At 44.5% G+C, this 25,361-nt stretch overlaps 1 protein-coding gene and 1 pseudogene across 1 annotated transcript in view; one reads left to right on the top strand and one right to left on the bottom strand.

Moving 5' to 3' along the window:
* ASB18 (ankyrin repeat and SOCS box containing 18) overlaps positions 1-25,361 on the top strand; it is a 72,753-nt gene that overhangs the window by 25,358 nt on the left and 22,034 nt on the right. The window contains exon 3 of the mRNA XM_023228719.1: positions 1,662-1,929. Coding sequence (XP_023084487.1) covers positions 1,662-1,929 — 268 coding nt within the window. The remainder of the gene's footprint in view (positions 1-1,661; positions 1,930-25,361) is intronic.
* Positions 16,427-17,287, bottom strand: LOC111553743 (annotated as a pseudogene).

Below are 25,361 nucleotides of genomic sequence, written 5' to 3'. Positions count from 1 at the left end.
TCCCCAGTGGCCACCACCTCAGTGCCCCTCCGTGATGGAATGCCGGCCCATCCAGCCCACACTCATAGAGAGCACTGACATGGGTGAGCCGATGCTTAGAGGGACACACAACATGCAGAGAAGCCTTAATCCATGTCTCTCCTGGTGGCAGAACTGGGACCAGAGAGTGGGAGTTACAGAAAGCGGATTCAGGCTTCCTCACTGCATCGCCAAGGACATGGAGACGGTGCTGGCCCATACTGTGGCTGAGCTAGATCCCCACCTACGGCTTCTTCCCATCAGTCCCTGGGAAGACTCAGGAATCCAGAGTGGGTTTACTGACCTGCTAGGGTCGGGTGGGGCTGGGTTGGGGACTTAGCATTCCCCAGAGAAGGCAGTAAGTAGTTTTCATCTCTCAAAAAAAACGAATCCAATCAAAAAACCAAGCGCTGGTGCCTGCAGGAATGTAGGTTATTGTTACCACGGGGATAACAGTGTAGATAGACTACATCCATCACCCCCTCCAGATCGGACCTGGTCTTCACCGGGAAGGGCAGCTCAAACCCACGCAGGTCCACGTCCCCGGGGCCTCTGGCCACCACCATTCCACGCCAGTCCCACAGCTCCCCCTTCCCCCACCGAGTGCGCAACAAGCTCCAGGCTGGGCCTTGGGGACTCAGGGCGGCTGGAACTCGGCACCACATGCAGGTAGGTAATTAATGAATGGGCTTTCAACGCTGCTCAGCATGGGTCCCAGGAAGGAGGTGGCCTGTGAAAAGGGTCTCCTCTGCGGCTCATTACAGCCACGGTATCGATTCTTCCATCATTATCAGAAGGCCTTCCTGCCATGTGAAATCCTGCCCCTTGAAGTGTATTCACCAGAGACTACGTCCCCCGTTTCCACGAGCGCTCCTGGCCGCTAACAACCTTCCACGGGCTTTTTGAAAGTGCCAAAGTTTTCAGAGAAGTAAAAATGTATAGCACCTGCTCCATTCATCCCTCAAGAAAGAGCAACCCTACACACACACACACACACACACCCCTAAAAAGCGCAAAGAAACAAACCAGAATTGTGCTGAATGTGGACCGCCACATCAAAGCGTGCTTCTAAAAACTCAGCCACTTGCAAGAGAGCTAAACTTTCTCTGAGTCCTTTTCTTGAACAACCTTGGTGATGTGTGGGTCAGTTTGTTTTGTCCGTTGTCTCTTCTTAACGACAAAGGGACAAGTTTGGGGCTCAGCTAAGGGAGTGCTGGATTCGGGAAAATTCCACAACCCACTTTCCTCTTTCAAGCTGCCCTAACTCAGGGCCTGGAACGGGTGGATTCCTCACTTAAATTCGCCTACCGTGCACCCTGCTTGGACAGCTTTTAACTGACCCCATTTCCCAGTCACCCCCGTATTTGGCAAAACCCTCTTGCTTCTCAATACCTGGCGCCCCATCTCTCTGGCTCCGTTTTAGCCTTCAATCTCTCCTTTGTATTTCTTCCTCTGTCTCCGCCTGTCTCTTCCCAGTGTGTCTCTCTGCTCCCTGTCTCTGTGTGCATCTCTGATTCTATGCTCTTCTCCCCACATGCCCACCTGGTACCTACCTTTAACCCTCCTTCCGCCTTAATGAACACCGCCCACCACCCCTACCACTAACCTCCCCCTGACCTTGCATTCCACCTCCCTCCCCGCAGGCCTCTGGACCCTGGAATACAAGCGCGAGCTCACCACGCCCCTGTGCATCGCCGCGGCCCACGGCCACACCGCCTGCGTGCGATACCTGCTCGGCCGCGGCGCAGACCCAGACGCCAGCCCCGGCGGCCGCGGCGCCCTGCACGAGGCCTGCCTCGGGGGCCACACGGCCTGCGCCCGCCTGCTGCTGCAGCACCGCGCCGACCCCGACCTGCCCAGCGCCGAGGGCCTGGCGCCTCTGCACCTCTGCCGCACGGTCGCCTCGCTCGGGTAAGGACCTCAGGTCAGGCCCGCGGCGCCCGCCCCACCCCAAGACCAGACCACTCCCCCAGGCCCCCGACCCCGCCTCCGCCTCCGTCCCAGCCCCCGCCTCCGGACCCAGACCCTGCACCCTTGACTCTGCACACTGGATCCCCAGGTCCGCATCCGCCCCGTCCCTACCCTGGCCCCTGCTTCGGGACCCAGAGCCAAGACCCCTGATCTGGGACCCCAGACCCGGCACCTCCCGGCCCTCGTCCCGCGCCCCAGCCCCCGCAGGTTTAATTAGCGCTTGATTGCGAGTGCGCGGGGGAGGCGCCACGCCGAGGTAATGAGCGCGGTGATCACGGCCCAGCCGCCGGCGCCGGGGATGCTAAAAGGCCACTGGCGGGGTTGGAGGCTGAAAAATTAGGGTTTTTAATGATAATTTTATGCAGAATAATTGTCACAGTGTGACATAAATGGTTAGCTCCTCGGGCGGGGCTTCCAGGCCCGCTCGGAAACGGAGCTGTGCCGGCCTCTAGGGAGGCCCAGCGGCCGCGCAGCCAGTTCGCGCCCGGGCGCGGGGTCTGGGGGTCCCACAGCACCCAGTCCCTGGAGAGCGCCCTCCCAGCGGTGCTCCGGGGCTCGGAGAAGAAGCGGGGCCACGTGTCTTTGTACAGGACTCGTGTTGGGGTTTCTCGGCTTGCATTGTGTCATCTTGACATTTCTGTTAGTCAAAATGCTCCAGCCCCTGCCCTTGGAGTTGTCATTGCGTGGCCTTCTGTCTCTAGGGGAAGATTAAGGAAAGTCGCCCACGTTTAGCGCTGGGAACCCGTGCGGCTCTCAGAAACCACATCGCCCTTGCTGCTTCTCCACCGACTGTCAAAGCTGCTGGATGTCCTGCCCAGCAGGGGCAGCAATGCAGGCAGGCGGGGCTACTGGGCACTCAGGGACCCAGCCGGGGGACCCACCTAAGAAAGGTCACCTGAGTTCAGAGGGGGGGACTCAGAGGGCCACGTCGACCCCCGCCAGTCTCGTGAATGAGGAAGGAAACAAGGTTCTAGCAATGCTCTTTAAAAGCAGCTTTACCGAACTGTGATTGACAGTCAGCAAGCCGCACGTGTTTAAGGCGTACAATTTGGTAAATTCTGCAGATTATACAGTCGTGCAACACCCCACAGTCCGTGGAGGTTAGATATTTATCATTGTCCCTGTGGCCTCACGGTGCCCACGGTTCTCCCTCCCACTGGCCCCTTCCTCATTCTCCATCCGTAGCATCTGCTTTTTATTACTTGGCTTAGTCTGAATTTTCCAGAATTTTGTATAAATGGAATCTGCAGTCTTTTATCTGGCTTCTCTTGCTCGACATAAATATTTTGAGATTCATCTATGTTGCTGTGTGTATCCCTAGTTCATTCCTTTTATTCCTGGGTAGTGGTCCGTGGTATGGATGAGCCAAAGTGTGCTCATCCATTCATATATTGGGAGACATTTGATTGTTTCCAGTCTGGGTATTTTACAAAGTTATCATGCACATTTGTGTGCCAGCCTTTGAATGGGCATATGCTTTTATGTCTTTTGAACAAATACCTAGGATTGGAATGGCTAGGTCACATGATATGATTAAGAATATAACTGTTAGGCTAGGTGTGGTGGCTCACGCCAGTAATTCCCACACTTTGGGAGGCTGAGACAGGCAGATCACTTGAGTTCAGGAGTTCGAGACCAGCCTGGGCAACACAGCAAAACCCCATCTCTACAAAAAAAAATACAAAAATTAGGCATGTTGGCATGCGCCTGTAATCCCAGCTACTCAGGGGACTGAGGTGGGAGGATCGCTTGAGCACAGGAGTAAGCCCTGTTCACGCCACTGCACTCCAGCCTGGGTGACAGAGTTGAGACCCTGTCTCAAAAGAAAAAAAATAATTATAATAACTAAGAAATGGCCCAACTAGTTTGGAAAGTTGTACCATTTTACATCCCCACCAGCGATGTCTGCATGTTCCAGTTGCTTCACGGTCTCACCAATACGTGGTATGGTCAGGCCTTAACTGTACACATTCTAACAGGTATGTAGACATATGTCGTTATTGTTTTGATTTTCATTTCCCTGGTAACTAGTGATGTTGAGCATTGTTTCATGAACTTACTTGCCATCCACATATAGTCATCTGTGGCTTAACAATGGGGATACATTCTCAGAAATGTGTGTTTCATCACTGTGTAAACATCCTAGAGTATATTTACACAAACCAGGATGGCATAGCCCACTGCCCCCCTTGGCTATATGGTTTAGCCTCTAGCTCCCAGGCTGCAAAACTGGACAGCATGCTACTGTACTGAATACTGTAGGGAATTGTAACACAATAGGAAGTATTTGTGTATTTAAACATAGAAAATGTACAGTATAATCTTACGGGACCACTATTGTATATGTGGTCTGTTGTTGACTAAAACCATTGTTATAAGGTACATGACTGTATCTTCTTTAGTGAAGTGTCTGTTCAAATCTTTTGGCCATTTTTTAAATTGGGTTGTTTGTTTTATTATTTAATTTTGAGGTTTCTTGGGATATTCTATATATGAATCTCTTGTGAGATATGTGATTGATAAGTATTACCTGCCAGTCTCTGGCTTAGATTTTATTCTCTTAGCAATGTGTTTTGAAGAACAGAAGTTCTTAATTTTTATGGAGTCCAGTTTATCCATTTTTTCTCTTTTAAGGATTATGTTGGGTTATGGTGTCTAAAAAAATATTTGCCTAACCCAAGGTCATACAGATTTTCTCTTATATTTCCTTCTAGAAATGTCATAACTTTACATTTTACATTTAAGTCTGTGATCCATTTTGAGTTCATTTCTGAATATGATGTGAAGTATGGATTGAAGCTTTTGATTTATTTATTTATTTTTGCATGTAGATATCTGACAGTTCCAGCACTGTTAGTCGAAAATAAGTATTTGTGCATCTAAACCCTTCCTTTCTCCACCAAATGGTCTTTGCACCTTTGTCAAAAATGAATGGACTATATATGCATGAGTTTATTTCTGAGCTGTCTTGTCACACATGTGCAAAACAGGGTAAGGTCTGACTGGTTCACCTGGTGAAGACGTGAGGAGCCACTTTATTACATAAACAGTGAAAGGAAGAGTAGCCAGTGGTGTTGGCTCCTCACGATCTTTATCCCACACACCAAAAGGGATAACACCTAGACAAAAGGGGCTGGATGATGTCAACACAAGTTGAAGAATACCCCATTTCTGAGCAGCCATGCCCAGATCTGAACTGAGAGGTTCATAGCCTGTATCTCTATTCTGAAGGGGCTGAAGCAGGAAGCTGCCTGCCTCCTCAGGATCCAGAAGGCATTGAGAAACTGTCTTATAGCAACCTCCTACGGGACATAGCCAGGCGAGGGGGCAAGGGCCTTATAGCAACTCCTTGCAAGCTTCCAACCCAGGAGTATCCAGGTGTTCTGCCGAGACATAGATTCAGTACTGGTTTGCTTTGTGGCCTATGTGGATATGTGCAGGGTCACCAGGGTGCCACCTCAGAGCCATCCCCCTTCATCTCTATTCTGTTTCATTGCTCTATTTGCCTATTTTAACACCAATACCATACTGTTTTGAATACTGTAACTTTATAATACATTTTGAAGTCAGGTAGTATAGTTTTCAACCATTGTTCTTCTTTCTCAAAGTTGTTTTGGCTATTCTAACTCCTTTGCATTTCCAGATGAATTTTAGATTCAGTTCATCATTTCTACAACATAGCCTGCTGGGTTATGTTGTCCAAATCTATAAATCAATTTGGAGAAAAATAAAAATAAAAATATTAAGGCTTTCAAATCATGCACACAATATACTCCTCCATTTATTTATTTCTTCCTTAATTTTTCTCAGCTGTGTTTGATAGTTTTTTAAGGTACAGGGTTTGCATATATTTTGTAAGATTTATCCCTAATTATTTCATTTTTGATGCTGTTGTCAACTGTATATTTAAATTTCCATTTCTGATTATGTGTAGCTACTATATAAAATTTATAATAATTTATTTTTGCATATTGACCTTGTATCCTATAACCCTTCTAAACTCACTGTTCTAGTAGAATTCCATAGGATTTCTTGTAAACAATCATGTCATCTGTAAATAAATACAATTTTACTTCTACAATCTAGATGCCTTTTATTACTTTTCCTTATTTTATTGCACTGACTAGAACCTCCAGTGTGCTGCTGAATAAAAGTGGTGAAAGCAGACAATTTTTCTTGTTCCTGATCCTAAGGAAAGCATTAATTCACCACTAAGTATGATATTAGCTGTAAAATTTTGCAGATTCCTTTTTTCAGATAGAGAGCTGTCTTCTGTTTCTAGTTTGCTGACAGTTTGTATTACAAATTAATATTGAATTTTCTCAAGTGCTTTTTCTGCACATATGGAGATAATCATATGGTGTAAGTTTTGTCTGTTAATATAATACTTTATATTGATTAATTTTCAAATGCTAAACTAACCTTGCATTCCTGGGATAAACCACACTTGATCATGAGGAGTTATCCTTTTTTATATATTATTGGGCTTGATTTACTGGAAAAAATATTTAATATCCACATCTATGTTCATGAAAGATATTGGTCTATAGTTTTATTTTCTTATAATATCTTTGTCTGGTTTTGGTATCAGAGTAATGCTGGCCTCAAAAATAATTTGAGAAGTATTCCCTCCCCTTCTATTTTCTGGAAGACCTTGTGTGAAATTATTATTTCTTCCTTAAATGTTTGATAGAATTCATCAGTAAAGCTATCTGGACATGGAGTCTTTTTGTGATAAGGTTTTTAACTATGAATTTAATTTCTTTACTAGCTATAGGGCTACTCAGATTCTTTCTCTTTTTTTTTTTGAATGAGCATTTTAGCGCTTTAATAGTTGTATTTTCTAAGAGATTGACCTCTTTCAGCTAAGTTGTTGAACTTACTGCCATAAAGTTGTTCCTTATTATCCTTTTAAGAGCTGTAGATTCTATAGTGATATCACCTCTCTCATTCATGATGCTAGAATTTATCTTCTTTTCCTCCTAATAAGTCTTGCTTTTGGTTTCATTGTTTTTCTCTATTTCATTGATTTCCACTACACTCTTTATTATTATTTCTTGCTCACATTTGGGTTTCATTGGCTCTTCTTTTCTAGTTTCTTAAGGTGGAAGCTAATGTCATTGAGTCAGGAACTTTCACGTTTTTTAATATAGGCTTTTAGTGCTATACATGTCTCACTACATACTATTTTAGCTGAATCCCACAAATTTTAATATGAGTGTTTTTACTTTCAATCAGTTTTAAATACTTTCTAATTTTCCTTTTTTTGAATCATGGGTTATATAGAAGTATGTTATTGAGTTTCCAAATATGTGGGGATTTTCCAGATATGATTTCTAATTTAATTCCATTGTGGCTAGAGAATTTATTTTGTATGACTTTACTCCTTTTTAAATTTATTGAGAATTGTTTTATGATCCAAGATATGCTATTCCTTGGTAAATGTTTCAGGTATACTAGAAAAGAATGTATATTCTGCAGTAGTTCAATGGAGTGTTCTATAAATGTCAATTAAATCAAGTTGCCTAACAGTGTTGTTTAAGATTTCTATATACTTGCTGATTTTCACTGGACTTGTTTTACAAGTTATTGAAAGAAGAGTGTCAAACTCTCTAAGTATAATTGTGGATTTGTCTGTTTCTCTTTGCAGTTCTGTTGGTTTTTGTTTCAAGTAATTTAAAGCTCTATTATTAGGTACATAAATGCTTAGCATTATTCTGTCCTTTTGAAGAACTGATCTTTTTATCATCATGAAATTATTTATCTTTAGTAATATTCTTTGGTCTAGGTCAGGTGCAGTGGATCACACCTATAATCCCAGCACTCTGGGCGGCCAAGGTTGGAGGACTGCATGAGGCCGGGAGTTTGAGACCAGCCTGAGCAACATAATGAGAACCCTTAGCCAGGGGTGATGATAATAAAAATGTATTTCTCACAGTCCTAGAGGCTGGGAAGTCCCAGATCAAGGTGCCAGCAGATTCACTGTCTGGTGAGGGCCTGTTCTGTGCTTCCAAGATGGCATTGTGTTGCTGCATTGTCACATGGCAGAGGAGCAGAAAAAATGGAAGAGGCAGATTTAATCCCTCAAGCCCTTTTATAAGGGCACTAATCCCATCTATGAGGGCCTAATCACTTCCTAATGACCCACCTCTTGATACTATTACATTGGGAATTAAGTTTCCACATGAATTTTGGAGGGACACAAACATTTCAACCATAGCATTTGTCATGTGGACCTCTCTAGCATGAAACTTGCTTCATCAAAGTACGCAAGCTGAGGAGACAATACAGACAATCTGCTTGCAAGATAGAAGTTATAATCTTCTGTAATTTATTCACAGAACAATCTCCTGCCACCTTTGCAATAGTCTATTGGTTAGCAGCAAATCAAAGGTTCTGTGCACACTCAAGGAGAGGAGAGAAGAGCATGGATACCAGAAGACAGACTTCAATGGGGGACCATGCTAGAGACTGCCTACCACACCATCCTTCCATTTTTTAACTTACCTGTGTCTTTATTTTTTAAATGGGTTTCTTGTAGGCAAATTATAATTGAGTCTTGCTTTTTTAAATCCAATCGGACAGTTTCTGTTTTCTAATTGGGTGTAGATCATTCACATTTAATGTAATTTTGATACGGTTAGGTTCAAAGCAAATGTCTATTTCTTTTCTATTTGGTTCATCTATGATTTGTCTCTTTATCTTCTCTTCTAACTTCTTCTATTCTGAACATTTTTAATGATTTCATTTTACTTCCTTTTTTGGCTTACTAGATATAACTTTTTGTTGTGTTAAGTGATTTCTTTAGGGTTTATAGTATACATCTTTACTTTATCACATTCTACCCTCAGGTAATACTATTCTATTTCATGTGTAGTAATAAAAACTATATGGCACTATACTTCCATTTCTCTCCTCCTGGCCTTTGTGCTATTATTGGTAATAAACATTTTACTTCTACATATAAGTCCCGCAATACATTGTTATTATTTTTGTTTAAACAGAGAATTTTCTTTTAAATATATTGAAGTAATAAGAAACAAGTGTTTGTGTTTACTCATATAGTTACCACTTCCAGTTCCCTTCATGTATTTGTGTAGCTCCAAAATTCCATCTAGTATCAATTTCCTTCTGCTTAAAGGGCTTTCTTTAACATTTCTTGCACTGTATGTCTACTGGTAATGGGTCCTTTCAGCATTTGTATGTTTGAAAAAGTCTTCATTTCACCTGAGTAATTGAAAGGCATTTTTGCTGGATACAGCATTATGAGTTGACAGTTCAGTTTTTTATTTTCTTCTTCTTTTTTCTGCACTTTAGACCCATAACTGTACTGTCTTCTAACTTGGATTTTTTAAAATGAGAAATTTGCTATCCCCTTTTTGTCTTTGTTCTTTCCTATCTAATAAATATCCTTTTATCTGGCTTTAAGATTTTCTGTAATCACTGGTTTTAAGCAATTTGGTTATAAGGTGCTTTGATGTAGTTTTCTTTATGTTTCCTTTGTATTATTATTAGATGATGTCTCACTCTGTTGCCTAGGTTGGAGTGCAGTGGCATGATCTTAGCTCACTGCAACCTCTGCTTCCTGGATTCACATGATTCTCCTGCCTCAGCCTCCCAAATAGCTGGGATTACAGATGCATGCCACCACACCAGCTAATTTTTGTATTTTTAGTAGATCCAGGGTTTCGCCATGTTGACCAGGTTAGTTTTGAACCCCTGACCTCAGATGATCCACCCACCTTGGCCTCTCAAAGTGCTGGGCCTAGAGGTGTAAGCCACCATGCCAGGCCAGTTTTCTGTATGTTTCTTATGCTTGGAATTCATTGAGTGTCTTAGATCGGTGAGTTTATATGCTTTTCATCCAATTTGGAAATATTTTGGCAATTATTTCTTCACATTTTTTTCTATACAACCAGTACTCTCCTTCAGGGACTTCAATTACACATATACTATGCCACTCAAAATTGTTCCACAGTTCACTGATGTGCTGTTCATTTTGCTCAGCCTCTCTCTCTCTCTCTCTGATTGATTGATTGATCTTCTTTTCTGAAATACCTGATCTGCCATGAACCTTATCCAGTACATTTTTATCTCCAACATTGTAGTTTCAACTTCAGAATTCCAATTTTAGGACTTACATTTCTGTATTTTACTTAACATGGTCAGTCTTTCCTCTAGCTTCTCAAACAAGTGGAATACAGTTATAACAACTGTTTTAATGGCCCTGCCTACTAATTCTGTCACCTGTGTCATTTCTGTGTCACTTATTTATTTGTTGTAGAATTGGGGTCTTGTTTTGCTGCCCAGGCTTGTCTCAAACTCCTGGCTTCAAATGATTCTCCTGCCTCAGCCTCCCAAAGTGCTGGGATTACAGGTATAAGCCACTGCTCCCAGCCTCTAGGTCACTTTTGAATTTTTGTGTTTTTTTTTTTTTTCTATATATTTCATTGGGTGTTTGATATTTTTGTATTCCTGTCAATATTCTTGATCTCTGCTCTGGAATGTAAAGTTACTTGGAAATAGTTTGATCCTTTTGGGTCTTGCTTTTAAGCTTTATTAGTCAGAATTCAATCGGTGGTTAGTCTAAGGTTAATTTTGTTTTTCTACTACTGAGACAACTCATTTTGGTACTCTCTCCATACCTAATTATTTATAAGGTTTCACACTTTGGTTGCTGAGAACAGCCACTATTCCTGAACCTGTGCATGTGATGAGCATTGCACCACTTCTGTCCTAGAAACTTTCTGGTAGAAATCCACCAGCCCACACTCTCAACCTCTATGCACACAATATATTTGACATATTTCAGTTGGTTCTAATCCTTCCTTTCAGATGGTTCTTTCCACAGCTTAGGTAGTTTCCTCATGCCCACACACTAATTAGTATTGAGCTGAATCCTCAAGGGGGCCCTCTGCAAAGTTCTTTCTGTGTGAAGCTCTTTCTGTGTGAAGCTTTCTCCTCTCCAGCACCCTACCCTACAAACTCCAGCTGCCCTGGGATCCCTAGACTTCCAGTGCCATCTCCTCCACTCAGAGAGCTCACCAGGCTCTGCCTGGATCCTCTTCATAGAACTCTCAGCCTGGGAGCCCAGATGGCCTTTGAGAGGTTGAGAAATCCAATGTTGCCAATCATATTGGGGAGTAAGTTCCAACCTTGTGACACATTTCTGTCCTTAGCTGCAGGCATTCTCCACTTTCTACCAGGAGATTTTCTTTCCAATTATTAATTAAACATGGATTAATTTCTACCTTGCATTCACTTGCAATTTTTTTTCTTGACTCATCTGATAGATGATTTGCTGGGATGTGAAAAGGTGTCATCTTGTGAAAAAATTATAGAAATTCCATTTATTTTGAAACACACAGCTCCAAGGTCAACCAATATTGACTCCATTCCTGCAAGCATTCAATCACCAGTTATTGAACCCTGTGAGGGGCTGAAGCTGGGCTGCATTAGACATAGTCCCTGCCCTCAAAGTGCTTACAGTTTCAGGGGAGAGGAAGGTAATGATATGGCAATGTGCCAAACATTGGACCAGAAATACGTCAAATATATTGTATGCATGGAGGTTGAGAATGGGATGCTGGTGGATTTCTACCAGAAAGTTTCTAAGACAGAAAGAAGCATCAGCTTTATTAAAGGATGGAAGCCAACCAAATCAATTGCAAAAGTCTTTCTATATACTAAGAAAAGAGGCAAAATTATTCAATTGTGCATTGAATGCATTCAAGTTTGATCACATTTTCATACGATACAATTTTATATCTACACTTACATATTTAACACATTTGAGGCCCAGGTTGAATTCTAATTCCAATACTTACTAGCTGTGCAACATTGGACAAGTTATTTAATTTTTCTGGGTCTCTGTGTTCTCACTTGTAAAATAGGGATGATAATTGAGCCTACTACATAGGACGGTTATGAGAATTGAATGAATTACTAGAGCTAAGTTGCTTAGAAGAGCACCTACCAAATAGAATTATGCAGGTGCTGACTGCAATTGCTGGGGCCTCATGTCTAATCACTGTATTTCTTTTATGGGAATTGAAACTATATTTTACTATTTCAAATTCATTTAGGGGCTTGATGTTTCTTTCCTTTATCTCCATAGTTGTTGGTCATTTATTACTTACTTGCTATAATGTCTTTAGTCAAGAATATAACTCCCCATTATAACACGTTCCTATGGAAAATATAACCCATTTGATGATATTCCAAGTCAGGGTATTCACCATTCCTCCCTCCCCGCCTTGCCAAAATGCATGGTTATATTTATTATTCTCTCGTTCAAAATTAAGTTCTTTAAATGCAACATGGTATCCTGCATTGGATCCTAAAATTGAACATGAACATCAGTGGGAAACACGGTAAAATCCAAATAAAGTCAACAGTTTGGTTAATAGTCTTGTACCATTGTTAATTTCTTTGTTTTGACAAATATACCATAATAATATTGGATATTAACTTTAGGGGAAGCTGGTAAAGGATATTCAGAAACTCTCTATGCTATCTTTCCTACTCCTCTGAAAATCTAAAATAATTTTAAAATAAAAAGGTTTTTAAAAATCAAGTCTGCTTCATACCTTGGGCCCCAACTCCTCTCCCACTTTAAAGGATCAGAAAAGTATTGCTTCTTACTAAGAAATGAGAATGCAGCACCCAATCATAGCACAAAATAAACACAAATGCTGTGAACCCTTACAGTACTCCTGAAGAGAAGCCAACAAGCTTACATTTGGACACCATAAGGGGCTGAGGCCATCTGCAGACCACCAGAGCTACCCAGCTTACACGCTGCACAATAGAATCTAATATCCTGGCTTCTGTTGGTTTTACAAAAATCATACGGGCCCAGGTCATTGTTTAATAAGGACTTTTTAAATGTCTTTTTATTAGAGTGGGGACTTAAAAAATCTCTCTTCTTCTGTCTTCCTCTTCTTCCTCCTCTTTCTTCTTTCTTGTTTCATTTTCTCTTCTCTGTGTCGCTCTATGGGAATCTCTCCCTTTGACTGTTTAATTTGACACTCTTGACTTATTTAAATCTGGATTATTGGGGGAAGGTTTAAGATAAGTGATGAATAAACCAGCATTTCAGGCAGAACTCTGTAATAGCTGACTTAGAATCCCTTCAATATCAATGATGATAATGGAATATGCTGGCAGGTCCCATTGAACACCTCTACAATAACACAGCCAACTACCTTGAAGGATAAAAAGTTAATAGATGTCGAAAGGGCCTGAGGTTTTGACCATGGCTTTTCAGCTCTAAAGAGTCCCCCTAAAGTCATACTCTGAGGAGGTCTGGCTTCGGGTAGTATAAACATTATCACTTTGACAAGAAAGAGCTACTTTCTCTGCAATCTTTTTAAACACAGTAGATTTTAGGTCATCCTTAATTTTTTTACCTCACAGTAGAGAGGGGGTCGCTGACCTACATACAGAGCCATTCCATTTTCTGACTCTTGATGACAATGGTCTCCACACCTAGGGACCCTGTTCTGCTCCATCCCCTTTTAGTTGGCAATTCGCCATGGGCACAGGACTTTAAAACCTTTGAGTCTCTGAGTTCCTGGGATTAAAAAAAAAAAAAAATTACCTGTGCTTCCTTCCAACCAGCAAGCTTCAGAATTCAGAATTCAACACACTGAAAGGGATATCAGAGCTTTAATCTAGGAGCCTTTTGAAGAGATTTTCCCAAAAAGAAAAGTTCCAGTAAAGTTACTGTGTTCACATCAGTAGCCTGCATGCTAGCCTCGCCCTATTTATTATCAGATTCCTCTCCTTGATCCTTTTTTATTTGAGATAATTAAAATAAGAAAATAATGTGTTGATGTCCTATTCTTTTTCTTGTCTATAGCTGTCTTGATTTAAACAAAAGTGAGGATGACTTGCTTTCCTCATGGAACTTATTAATGAAAAGCATGCAAGTTTACTTTTTTGTCTCAGGTGTGTTAATTCAACTAAACAAAAAATAATTCATGTGGGCACAGTGGCTCATGCCTGTAATCCCATCATTTTAGGAGGCCAAGACTAGAGGATCACTTGAGCCCAGGAGTTTGAGACCAGCCTGGGCAACATAGTGAGAAAAATTAGCAAGGCGTGGTGGCACACAACTGTAGTCTCAGCTACTTGGGAGGCTGAGTCTGGAGGATCACTTGAGCCCAGGAGGTCGAGGCTACAGTGAGTCATGATCACGTCACTGCACTCCAACCTGAGTGACAGAGTGAGACTCTGTCTTAATAAAAACAAACAAAAAAAAATTATTCATCAGCTGGAGTTGGATCTATAAAAGCAGCTAATTATCTTATGGGTTGGGAAACCCAGTAATCTCCACCTAAGAACAGGAAGTTCACCTGCCTGAGATGCCAGGTTCACAGGCATTGATATATAATCCAGAAAACAATACACTCTTTCCACATCCCAGGGGAGTGACTATTGGTTATTCAAGTAAAGAAGAGAACATGGTCTTGTTCAATAGAACTTTAAAGCATCTTGAGGAATACTGAAGAATGAGATTCTTCAGTATTCCTCTCAGAGAGAGGCGGCCCCCAGTAGATGATTTAATATTTGCAGAATGTCACACATTCCTGAGCATTTGCAAATGTCTTATTTCCTCTGAACCTCTCAGGCCTGCAAGGCATGGTACAGATTAGAAAACCGAGGCTCAGAGAGAGTCCGTGTTATGCCAGTAAGGTGGCAAGGAACAGAAACCAGCAGAGCCAGGACCCAAAGCCAAAGGCTGTGAGAACAATGCTAAAAGATTGCCTCTCCTTTGTTAACTGAAGTTTTTTTTCCCAAAAACTGTCTATAATCAGGAAGTCGTTCCACTTATCTCTGGCCACCTCCCTTCAAACATCCTCTGTTACAAGTGTGTCCCCTTCCCTGCCCCTCAGTGGCATCCCAGGCACATTCTTCAGCTTTCTAGTCACTTGGCAAGTCCCATTTTAATACCCAAAAGCCAGTCCAGACCAAATCAAAACTTTACACTCTGGGCAAAAGCCTTGATCAGACACTTTCTGAACAACATACAAATGGCCAATAAGCAGATGAAGAGGTGCTCAACATCATTAATCATCAAGGAAATGCAAATGAAACCACAAAGAAATATTCACCATTTCACATGCATTAGAATGGCTAAAAAAAAAAACAAAAAAAAAACCTGACAACACCAAGTATTGACAAGATCAGGGAGCAACTAGAACTTTCATACACAGTTTTGGGTGGGTAAAATGATAGCTCTTTGGAAAACTGTTTGGCAGTTTCTTACAAAGCTAAATACATACCTACCAGCAATTCCATTTTTAGGTGTTTACCTAAGAAAAATGAGAACATATGTCCCCAGGAAGACTTATACAAAAACATTCATAAAAGCTTTATTCATAATAGTCAAAAAATAGAAACATGCAACTGTCCATCAATATCAATGAGAAAATGGCTTAAAATTATGGTATATACATACAATCAAATATGACTCAGCAATTTAAAAAAAGAATGAATTACTCCATGCTTGCAACAGTATGGATGAATGTGAACAGCATGATGCTGAGCAAAAGAAGCCAGATACAAAACAGTGGAAAATTTTAGAAATGCAAAACTAACCCACTGTGAGAAAAATCAGCACAGTGGTTGCCTATGGGGGTTATGACTGACTGGTGGTAAATACAAGAGAAATTCCTGGCAAAATGGAAATATTCTACATCTTCATGGAGGTATTGGTTACATAGGTATAGTCCTTTGTTGAAATTCCTTCAATTGTGCTCTTAAGACTTGTGCATTCCTGTGTGTGCACCTCACAAAAGATATTGTATTAAAATATATATATGTACCTACATGCCTACAACGTTTCTCTCATCCAGTTTAAAGCTCCCCCCGGCCGGGCGTGGTGGCTCAAGCCTGTAATCCCAGCACTTTGGGAGGCCGAGGCGGGCGGATCACGGGGTCAGGAGATCCAGACCATCCTGGCTAACACAGTGAAACCCCGTCTCTACTAAAAAATACAAAAAACTAGCCGGGCGAGGTGGCGGGCGCCTGTAGTCCCAGCTACTCGGGAGGCTGAGGCAGGAGAATGGTGTGAACCCGGGAGGGGGAGCTTGCAGTGAGCCGAGATCCGGCCACTGCACCCCAACCTGGGCGACAGAGCGAGACTCCGTCTCAAAAAATAATAATAATAAAAATAAAAGCTCCCCCCACCTCACCCCATCCCTGTCTAAGAAGCTAGTAGAGTCTTTCCTTTTCCATTTCCTCCGTTTCTTTTCTTTTCTTTCTTTTTTTTTTTTAGAGATTTGAAGTGATTTTACCTTTACTTCCTTCACTTTAAGCCAATCATGAAATTTCACAGTGATTTCTGGGGTGGGGGCAGACGGAAGGTGGTGTTAAGAATCATCGGGGCTGTGGCCCAGTCAGCCCGCACAGGTGCGGGCAGGGTGGGCCCTTACTGGGCCAGCTGGAGGAGCACGGACTGCCCCGCCGGCAGGTTGGTGATGTTCCCAGAACGTGAGAACTGGTATGCGATGTCCTCCGCGGCTTCCAGCTCGCGCAGCTCGATCAGGCCATCCCCTGCAGTGGCTAGTGAGTTGGCAATCAGCTCAGCCGCCTTGGAGTCACCCTCAGCAGAGATGATGGCTGACTTTTTCTGCTGCTCAGCCTTTTCCACCACAAATCTGGCCCTCTCTGCTCCCTGCTGAGCCACCTGTTTGGCTTCCACCGCTTCTGTGAACTCCTTCCCGAAGGTCAGATGTGTCAAGGACACGTCATCCAGGATGAGCCCAAAGGTGGCTGCTCGCTCTGTAAGATCGTAGCTCACCTGCCTGGAGACCAGTTCTCTCTAGGTGATGAGTTCTCCAGCATCAAAGCGAGCCACCACTGACTTGAGGATCTCGGTCGTGAAGGATGGCAGCACATGCTCATCATAGTCCTCTCTGATGCTGGTGAAGATGCGAGGAAGCTGGCTAGCGACGGGTCGGAAGAGGATGCGCAGTGTAATGTTGACATTCTGTAAATCTTTGCTACCAGTGATGACTGGCACATGACGTGGTCGAGAACGGCATTCAAAGATAATTGGTTTCTGTATCCATGGGATGAGAAAGTGAGTCCCTTCCCCCACCACAATGTCCTGTACTCCACGGAACTAGTCATAGATGACAGCTCTGTGCCCAGCATCCACACTATATAAGGCAGAGTTCACCACGCCTCCTGCAACAGCTAAGGCCAGGCCAAACTTGCCAATGGACTCAAACACTTTGGCAGCCATGTTTTCTTCTGCTGGACCCTCTCACACCTGCTTCCACTCTGACCTCCATTTCCTCCTTTTCTTTCCTCTCTGATGCTACTGTGTCTTCCTCTTCATCTAGTATATTGGGACCAGGGGATGAGGGAAAGACGAAGAAAAGGTACACATGCCTTACTGAGGAAGGGACACCAAAGAAGCTTCCAGAAAGTCAGATGCTGCTTAGTGGGCATGTGAGGTGTATTAGGCCATTCTTGCACTGCTATAAAGAAATACTTGAGCCTGGGAAATTATAAGAAGAAAAGCTTAATTGGCTTACTGTTCTGCAGGCTGTACAGGAAGCATAATGCTGGGATCTACTTCTGGGGAGGCCTCAGGAAGCTTTTTACTCATGGCAGAAGGTAAACGGCAAGCGGGCACACCACACAGTGAAAGCAGGAGCAGGGATGGGAGGTGCCACACACCATTTTTTGGAGACGGAGTCTCGCTCTGTCACCCAGGCTGGAGTGCCGTGGCACCATCTCAGCTCGCTGCAACCTCCGCCTCCAGGGCTCAAGTGATTCTCCTGACTCAGCTTCCCAAGTAGCTGGGACTACAAGCATGTGCCACCATGCCCATCTAATTTTTGTATTTTTAGTAGATACAGGGTTTCACCATGTTGGCCAGGCTGGTCTCGAACTCCCCTCAGGTGATCCACCCATCTTGGCCTCCCAAAGTGTTGAGATTACAGGCATGAGCCACCACACCTGGCTGCCACACACTTTTAAACATCCAGATCACCCATGAACTCGTTATCGTGAGGAAAGCACCAAGGGGATGGTGCTAAACCATTCGTGAGAGATCTACCCCCATGATCCAACCACCTCCCACCAGGCCCCACCTCACCCCCAACATTGGGGATTACATTTCAACATGAGATTTCGGCACTGATAAATATCCAAATGATATCATGGGGCAAACAGTGGAGCTGACTTTACAAATCTTGTCCACGAAATCATTTTCAGTTTGCCAAGGTTCCATTTACAATGGGGAGAGAATTTGCCCAAAATAACATCATCCACTGCAATCATCCCACACTTCAGAAAAACATATGATGGTTGGCAGCCATTGCTCCAAGGGAAACCATGATGACAGAAATGGCCAACCAGTTTCTTTCTCAGTCGCCCTCCTACCCTGATGGATTTGTCTATTCATATCAGCCATTTCAATTGCAAACATGTATGCCTGATAGTCTCATAACTTAGCATCCCAGGAGAGAGGGAGAGAGAAGAAAATGCAGAACAGAAAGTGGGTCGATGGAAGATCCCCAAAGGAAAGCTTCAGCAGAAGGCCCAGGGAAATAAAGTGGAACTGCTCCTCCATCAAAGTCATGGAGCTGTGGCTTCCCCATCCTTCATCGGAGTCAGCTGGGGCATAGACCCACAGGGGGGAACCTTCCTGCAGCAGCTTCATTAGAAAACATGGCTCTGTTTTCCTCCCAAGGCTCTCCCCCTACCTTGCCCCCATAGGCTGGCACATGCCCAGCACCCACCCTGGGACCCAGCCTTCAACTGCAGCCACACTTCCCCTGGGACGTGTCTCCAGCCCATCTGCCTCCATGTCATCCCTGAGGAGGAAAAGCAGCAGTAACAGTAATTCAACAAGATGAGCTCATAACACCCATTACCCCCACTGAATACACTGTGTAGTGCTCAACCCCCTTCTGTCTGTCAGAAGAGATTCCAGCACGTGAGATTCCAGTCACGTAAGGAGAACAGGAGAAGGAGCTCAGGATTGCCCAAAGACTCCGGCGACTTCCAGAGACAGATACTGTATTAGTCCGTTTTCACGCTGCTGATAAAGACATACCTGAGACTGGGCAATTTACAAAAGAAAGAGGTTTACTGGACTTACTGTCCCATGTGGCTGGGGAGGTGGAAGGTGAAAGGCACGTCTCACATGGCAGCAGTAAGAGACAGAATGAGAGCCAAGCAAAAGGGGTTTCCCCTTATCAAACCACCAGATCTTGTGAGACTTATTCACTACCAAGAGAACAGTATGAAGGAAACCGCCCCCGTGATTCAATTAGCTCCCACCGGGTCCTTCCCACAACACATGGGAATTATGGGAGCATAATTCAAGATGAGATTTGGGGGAGGACAAAACCAAACCAAATCAGATATTTAACATTTCCAACAAAATGTTCAGAAGCAATGTCCTTTTCCCCACACACACACAAAAGAGGTGACATTTGAGTCTTGAATGCAGCCTTATTTTTATCAGTTGTTTGTTGTTGTTGTTGTTGTTGTTGTTGTTGCTGCATTGCTCAGTCAGCATCATCTTTTGGTGGTTGTGGAGTCCTTATATTCACCACTGGATAGCTGGGGGCTGGAGTTCATATCCCAAACAGAACACACTGACTGCAAGGCCACCATCCTCTGCCAGGTCCTGCCCTTGAGACCACTGCTTAAACCTCAAAGACGAACTCCTCGCCAAAAATGAGGGAGGATGTCATCTACCATACCAGCAGCTGGGAGGACTGGGCGAGAACTAGTTACTGTGCCATCCCATAGAATGCGGTCCATGGGTCGCCTTGCCCTACCTTCAGTGTCCTGTCGGTGAGTCTGTCCAGGAATTCTTATGGAGTGATAAAAGAAGAAACACTTCTCCTTGCCTCGAAAGGAGCATGGCACATGTTCTCTGCTTACTGAACAAATGAAAAGATCAGTGATAACTTGTGGAAAATGCCTAGAACAGAACCTGCCTCAGAGAAGGTGCTTAACAAATAAAACCAGTTGGAAGGGGCAATGGCGGGGTGTGTGACTGACAGTTGGGAAGCCACATGAAGCAATGAGACCTCTGCTTTGCCACTTCCTGGCCACATGGCCTTATGCATGTCACTGGCATTTTAAGCCTCAGTTTGCCCAACTGTAAATTCTACCTACAATGCAAAGTTGTTGCAGGGACTAAAGATAAATAGTTGTTAAAAAAAAAAAAAAAAAAAAAAAAAAGACCAAGTACTGGGGAATCCAAAAGACCTTTCAGTTCAGAACCAGGAGGCAGAGAAGCAGCATTTCCAGGGCTTTAAATAAAGAGGGTGATCAGGAGGCAGGCGAGACGAGAGAATGGAAGCCTGGACAGGCTCTGGCTGAGAAGAGGCATCTGGGCAGAGCGTGCAGGGAGCATGGAGGTTTGGCATGCACGTGAGACAGGTGGGAGCAGGTGGGTGAGACAGGTGGGTAAAGGAAGGAGCAAACAGTGGGAGAGCCCAGGCTGAGGCCTTCAGGCCTTGTGCCCTGGGAGGGGACTAGAAAAAGCCAGTGCTTTGGGAAGGTGCTAGAGGGTGGACAGGAGGGTGTGCAGGGAGTGGCCAAAGTCCCACATCCCCCCATCCTGTAGACATGAATTGGAATGACATTGATCCAACAGTCCCTGCTGGGTTCATCTCTATTAACTCCTGCCTTTGGGCTTAAGTTACTTTTTCTTTCTGCTGTCCATCCTAGGCTCTGTAACAGCCTGTCATTGTAGTCATTATCGAAGACAAAGATGGGGGACCCAGAGATGAATGTGTTTGTCCAAGGTGCTTCATATCAGAAGCTGCTGAGACAACATGGTGTCTCCTTAATCTTTGCAAGATAAAGACAAAGTTGTTCTGACATCCTCAGATGGGAATTCTACCCTTAGATCCCAACAGTGACTGTTCTACCCCTGACCCCAGGCCTTTCTGACTTTTGCCTATCAGGATAGCAGGAAACCCACTCACAAAATCTTGCCTTGGAGTAAAAGGCTCAGCCAAGGCTGGGTCCCACACATAGGCCTGCAAAGCTTCAGGGATGCTTTCCCTACTGAGCTATTTCTTCTTCCACTGGTGACGCTGACACAGAGAAGGCAATGAAATGACAAACAGTGTGCTTTCCCCACTGGGCCATTTCTTCCACTGGTGACACTGATAGGAGGGATTGAAATGATAGTGTTTCAAGGATGGGCCAGGGTCCTGGGGTCAGGTCTGTTATCACTGAGTAGCTCCCAGCCAGCCCAGCCCTCTCCTCTCCTCACCTTCTCATGGGCATTGCCATACATACGTTCCAAAATGCTGCCTATACCTAAACAGATCAATGGAAATTTCAAGCATATTCTGGGAACCTGGAAAGCCAAAGGGATATTCTTAGAATCCATGAGCTGTTGCTGGAGCAGGTAGGGAGGGTTTTGTTATTAATAACCTCTGTTGTGGTTCTTGTATCAAACTGCACCTTGACTTATTTTGGAAAACTTGAAAAATACATGCAGGCAAAAAGGAAACAGAAGCTCCCACTATGCCCATCATCCAGCGATAAACACACATTGCCCTCTAAATTTCTAGGTTTTTTGGCAGGGCACAATGGCTCATGCCTATAATCTCAACACTTTGAGAGGCCAAAGCAGGAAGATCACTTAAGCTCAGGAGCTTCGGAGCAGCCTGGGAAACATAGCAAGACTCCATCAATACAAAAATAAAACAAAAAAAAATTCAGCTGAGCATGGGGGCACTCAGCTATAGTCCCAGCTACTTGGGAGACTGAGGCAGGAGGACTGCTCGAGCCCAGAAGTTCAAGGCTGCAGTGAGCCATGATCATGCCACTGCACTCCAGGCGAGATGATAGAGCAAGATCCTGTCTCTAAAAAAATTAAATTAAAATTAAAATCAATTAAAAACTGAAATGAAAAATTTCTGGTATTCTTTTTTTTTTTTTTTTTTTTTTTGAGATGGAGTCTCACTCTGTCACCTAGGCTGGAGTGCAGTGGTACAATCTCAGCTCACTGCAAGCTCCGCCTCCCAGGTTCACACTATTCTCCTGCCTCAGCCTCCCAAGCAGCTGGGACTACAGGCACCTGCCACAACTCCCAGCCAAGTTTTTGTATTTTTAGTAAAGCTGGGGTTTCACTGTGTTAGCGAGGATGGTCTTGATCTCCCGACCTCGTGATCCGCCTGCCTCGGCCTCTCAAAGTGCTGGGATTACAGGCGTGAGCCACCGCGCCTGGCCAATTTCTGGTATTCTTCATATACTCATAGATATATTTATGCTCTTTCAAAATGGGACTGTACAGTGGTGCTATTTTGTAAACTGATCTGTTCACATATCCACTGCAAATATATTTCCATGCCATTAAATAGGCTCTCACACCTTCATTTTTAATGACTGCCACTGTGTGCAAGCAGAGACATGCTCCAGTCAATTTGTTGTGTTGTTTCTTCCCCATGCTTGTGGTTCTGCAACTTAAACCATTGCCCACTCTAAAAAAGTGCCAAGGTTTAGCCAATTAGAACCTCTTCATTAAAAACGAAAAGGGCATCTGCAGCCCTCCAGAGGGTGGGCCAGTGTCCTCATTCCTCTGAAAGGTATCTGTGTTGCAAATAGCAGCCTGGCCATTAGCCAGCTAGGCTGTGCATGTGGAAAAGCCTGGCCATTAGCCAGCTACAGGCTGTGCACGTGGAAAAGGGGACTGGTCGCATTTTCCCTGTGGACTTCTTTAGAGAGGTTCAGCTGCTTAAAAAATTTTTTTCTTTAAAAAGAAGAAAATGTTTTGTAATTGTTTGCAAGTGCTTACAGGCTCAGTGGCAAAATGAGATGGAACCCTTGATTTCTAACCTCCTGCTGCACTGTTCAAAACTCCTCCCAGAGAAGCAAGTAGGAAGCAAAGTAAAGCACTCTACTGTAAAATTTGCATCCTCCCTTAGCCAATCCTGGTCCCAAAGGACTCCACATCAAACTATACTTGTTTGTAAAGATCTTTCACTCAAGACAGACCGCTTCTCAAGACACTGCTGATGTAGAAACGAGACAATCCAAAGGGAGAATTTAAAATATTGAGAGCCTCTAGGTAAAAATATAAATGGATTTAAGGGCAGCTGGGAAACCCTCAGTGGATGATCTTGTTCAGAGCTCCAGTTAGGTAAATATAGTAGGAAAAGCAGCGGCAAAGAAAAGCTGAAAGGTGTTAATTAATGGAATGTGTTTGTTCAACATGCTTTTAGGGAATACCAATAGTGCAGTAGGCACTGGGAATCACAGATAAACAAAGCCTCCATTTCTACAACCAAGGAGTTCAAGGTGCCATTTTTTTTTTTTTTTTTTTTTTTTCTTGGACAGAGTCTCGCTCTGTTGTCCCCAGGTTGGAGTTTAGGGGCACAATCTTGGCTCACTCCAACCTCCACCTCCCGAGTTTAAGTGATTCTCCTGCCTCAGCCTCCCGAGTAACTGGGATTACATGCATCCACCACTACGCCCGGCTAATTTTGTGTTTTTAGTAGAGATGGGTTTTCACCATGTTGGCCAAGCTGGTCTCAAACTCCTGACCTCAGGTGATCTACTCACCTCAGCCTCCCAAAGTGCTGGGATTACAGGCATGGGCCACCGTGCCTGGCCCAACAAATATTTGAAATATGGGGTGACCAATGTGGTGCCTGGGCACAAAGTGCAAGGCATGTGACAACACAGAGGTGTGACCCCTCTTCCTCTGCCTGGTGGCACAGGAAGGCTTCTAAAAGGAAGGAAAGATGGGACTGTGTGGGCCATCGCATGCAGCGGGGCAATCTGGAAGAAGTAAGCAGAGGGCATGGAGGCATGGCACGGCAGCGTATGCACTCAGCACCATACCTGGTCAGGTAGAATTGAAGCATGGAGAGGTGGCGCCTCAAGAGGTGAACCCAGTGAGGCCCCCAGGAGCTGGATCATGATGTGTCCTGGGTCTTGAGGAGAGCAGTGTGGGCTTCGCCCAGCAGGCAGAGGGAGTGGTGGGGTTGTCGGCAGGCACATATTTGCTTCGCACTGGAAACGTTCCTTCCAGATAGTATGCAGCTTGCTAGATTGCGGCAAGGGGCAAATAAAGAGACTCATAAGCATTCAGAGAAACCACGTGGCCTCAACAAAGGACAGTGACAGTGGGAGTGGAGGGGGGAAGCAGTTCAGGTGATGAGATGGACCCAGCACGGCTCAGTGACCAGTTGAAATGGGGCAGGGAAATAGAAGGGCATGAAAATGGCAAGGAGCAAGTCATCTAGAGCAAGACCCCAAAGAGGCCAAAGAGGACTAACTCTGGGTCAAGACGATCGAGAGGGAGTGCCTTCCTTAGGCATGAGGAAGAGGGAGGCAACAGCAGTTGTCAAAACAGATTCTAATCAGTGTTGAAACAGATGTGTTTGCAGAAGGCAGGCAGGTGAGGGGGTTCCTGGGAGCTGCACCTTGAATGAAGCCAGTGCAGACAGCTAAGAGGGAGGAAGGCGGAAAGAGGGCGGAAGCTCCAGGACCAAGGTCAACACTAGGAGTGGCTAGTGAAGAGCAAGGCATGAGGAGGTGGCCTTAACACTGAAAGGTATCAGTTAACTGAGGCCCAGCTGAGACTAAGTCCAGCTCCATGAATGCTACGTCCTCCAACAGGGCTCGGCAGACCGGCAGAGAAAAGGAGGGGGGTGAAGAATGGACGCTGGCTTGAAGATTCGGCCATTTGAGTAGGGGATGGCCATGGTCCCCTCCATTCAAGGGAACTGAGGTTGTAGATGAAGAGGTGACCACAGTGCTGCCCAGGAAAGGAACTGAAGCCAGGAAGGGTAGAGAGAAACAAGAAGTCCAGGGCTTCGGTCTCTATAGAGCAAAGATGGCGAGTAGGACCAGCAGGCGTTGTGGAGCTAGAGGACCGGGCTGTAGTGTGAAGTCGCCATGTTTGCAGACTTCCAAGGCTGGCTCGGCCTTATCGATGGCAGGTGACTGTGGGAGCAGGTGGCTGAAGTTGGGGGTGGACTTGTGTTTTTCAGTGTCCGTGAAGGACAAGGACCAGCGGAGCGGGATGGTCTGTATGAGTGTCTTCCCGCTTCCAGACTGGAGCACACTTCTCACTAGGCATCTGAGCCTAGGCTGAGCTGTTTAGCGTGCCCCCAGGGGATGGGAGAGGCTCTGAGGAAGCGTTGGTGCCTGGGGTAGAGGACAGTCATGCTCCTGGAGGCAGCAGAAGAAACTCATCTCTGGGGGAGACCACAGGCTCCCATAGGGGTCTAGAAGCTCCTAGAGACCACTGGGGAATTCGGGTGCAGCCAATATCCAGTCTGTTCAAGGAGCACAGGTAGGCTCACAACAGGGCACGGTTGTGCTTCCCACCTAATGCTCCCCGGACTGTCAGAGGACAGAGC

This window comes from Piliocolobus tephrosceles, chromosome 11 (assembly GCF_002776525.5).
Source record: "Piliocolobus tephrosceles isolate RC106 chromosome 11, ASM277652v3, whole genome shotgun sequence".
Taxonomy (NCBI): domain Eukaryota; kingdom Metazoa; phylum Chordata; class Mammalia; order Primates; family Cercopithecidae; genus Piliocolobus; species Piliocolobus tephrosceles.
Note: the sequence above shows the minus strand (reverse complement) of the source record. Positions and strands in the feature narration are given on the sequence as shown.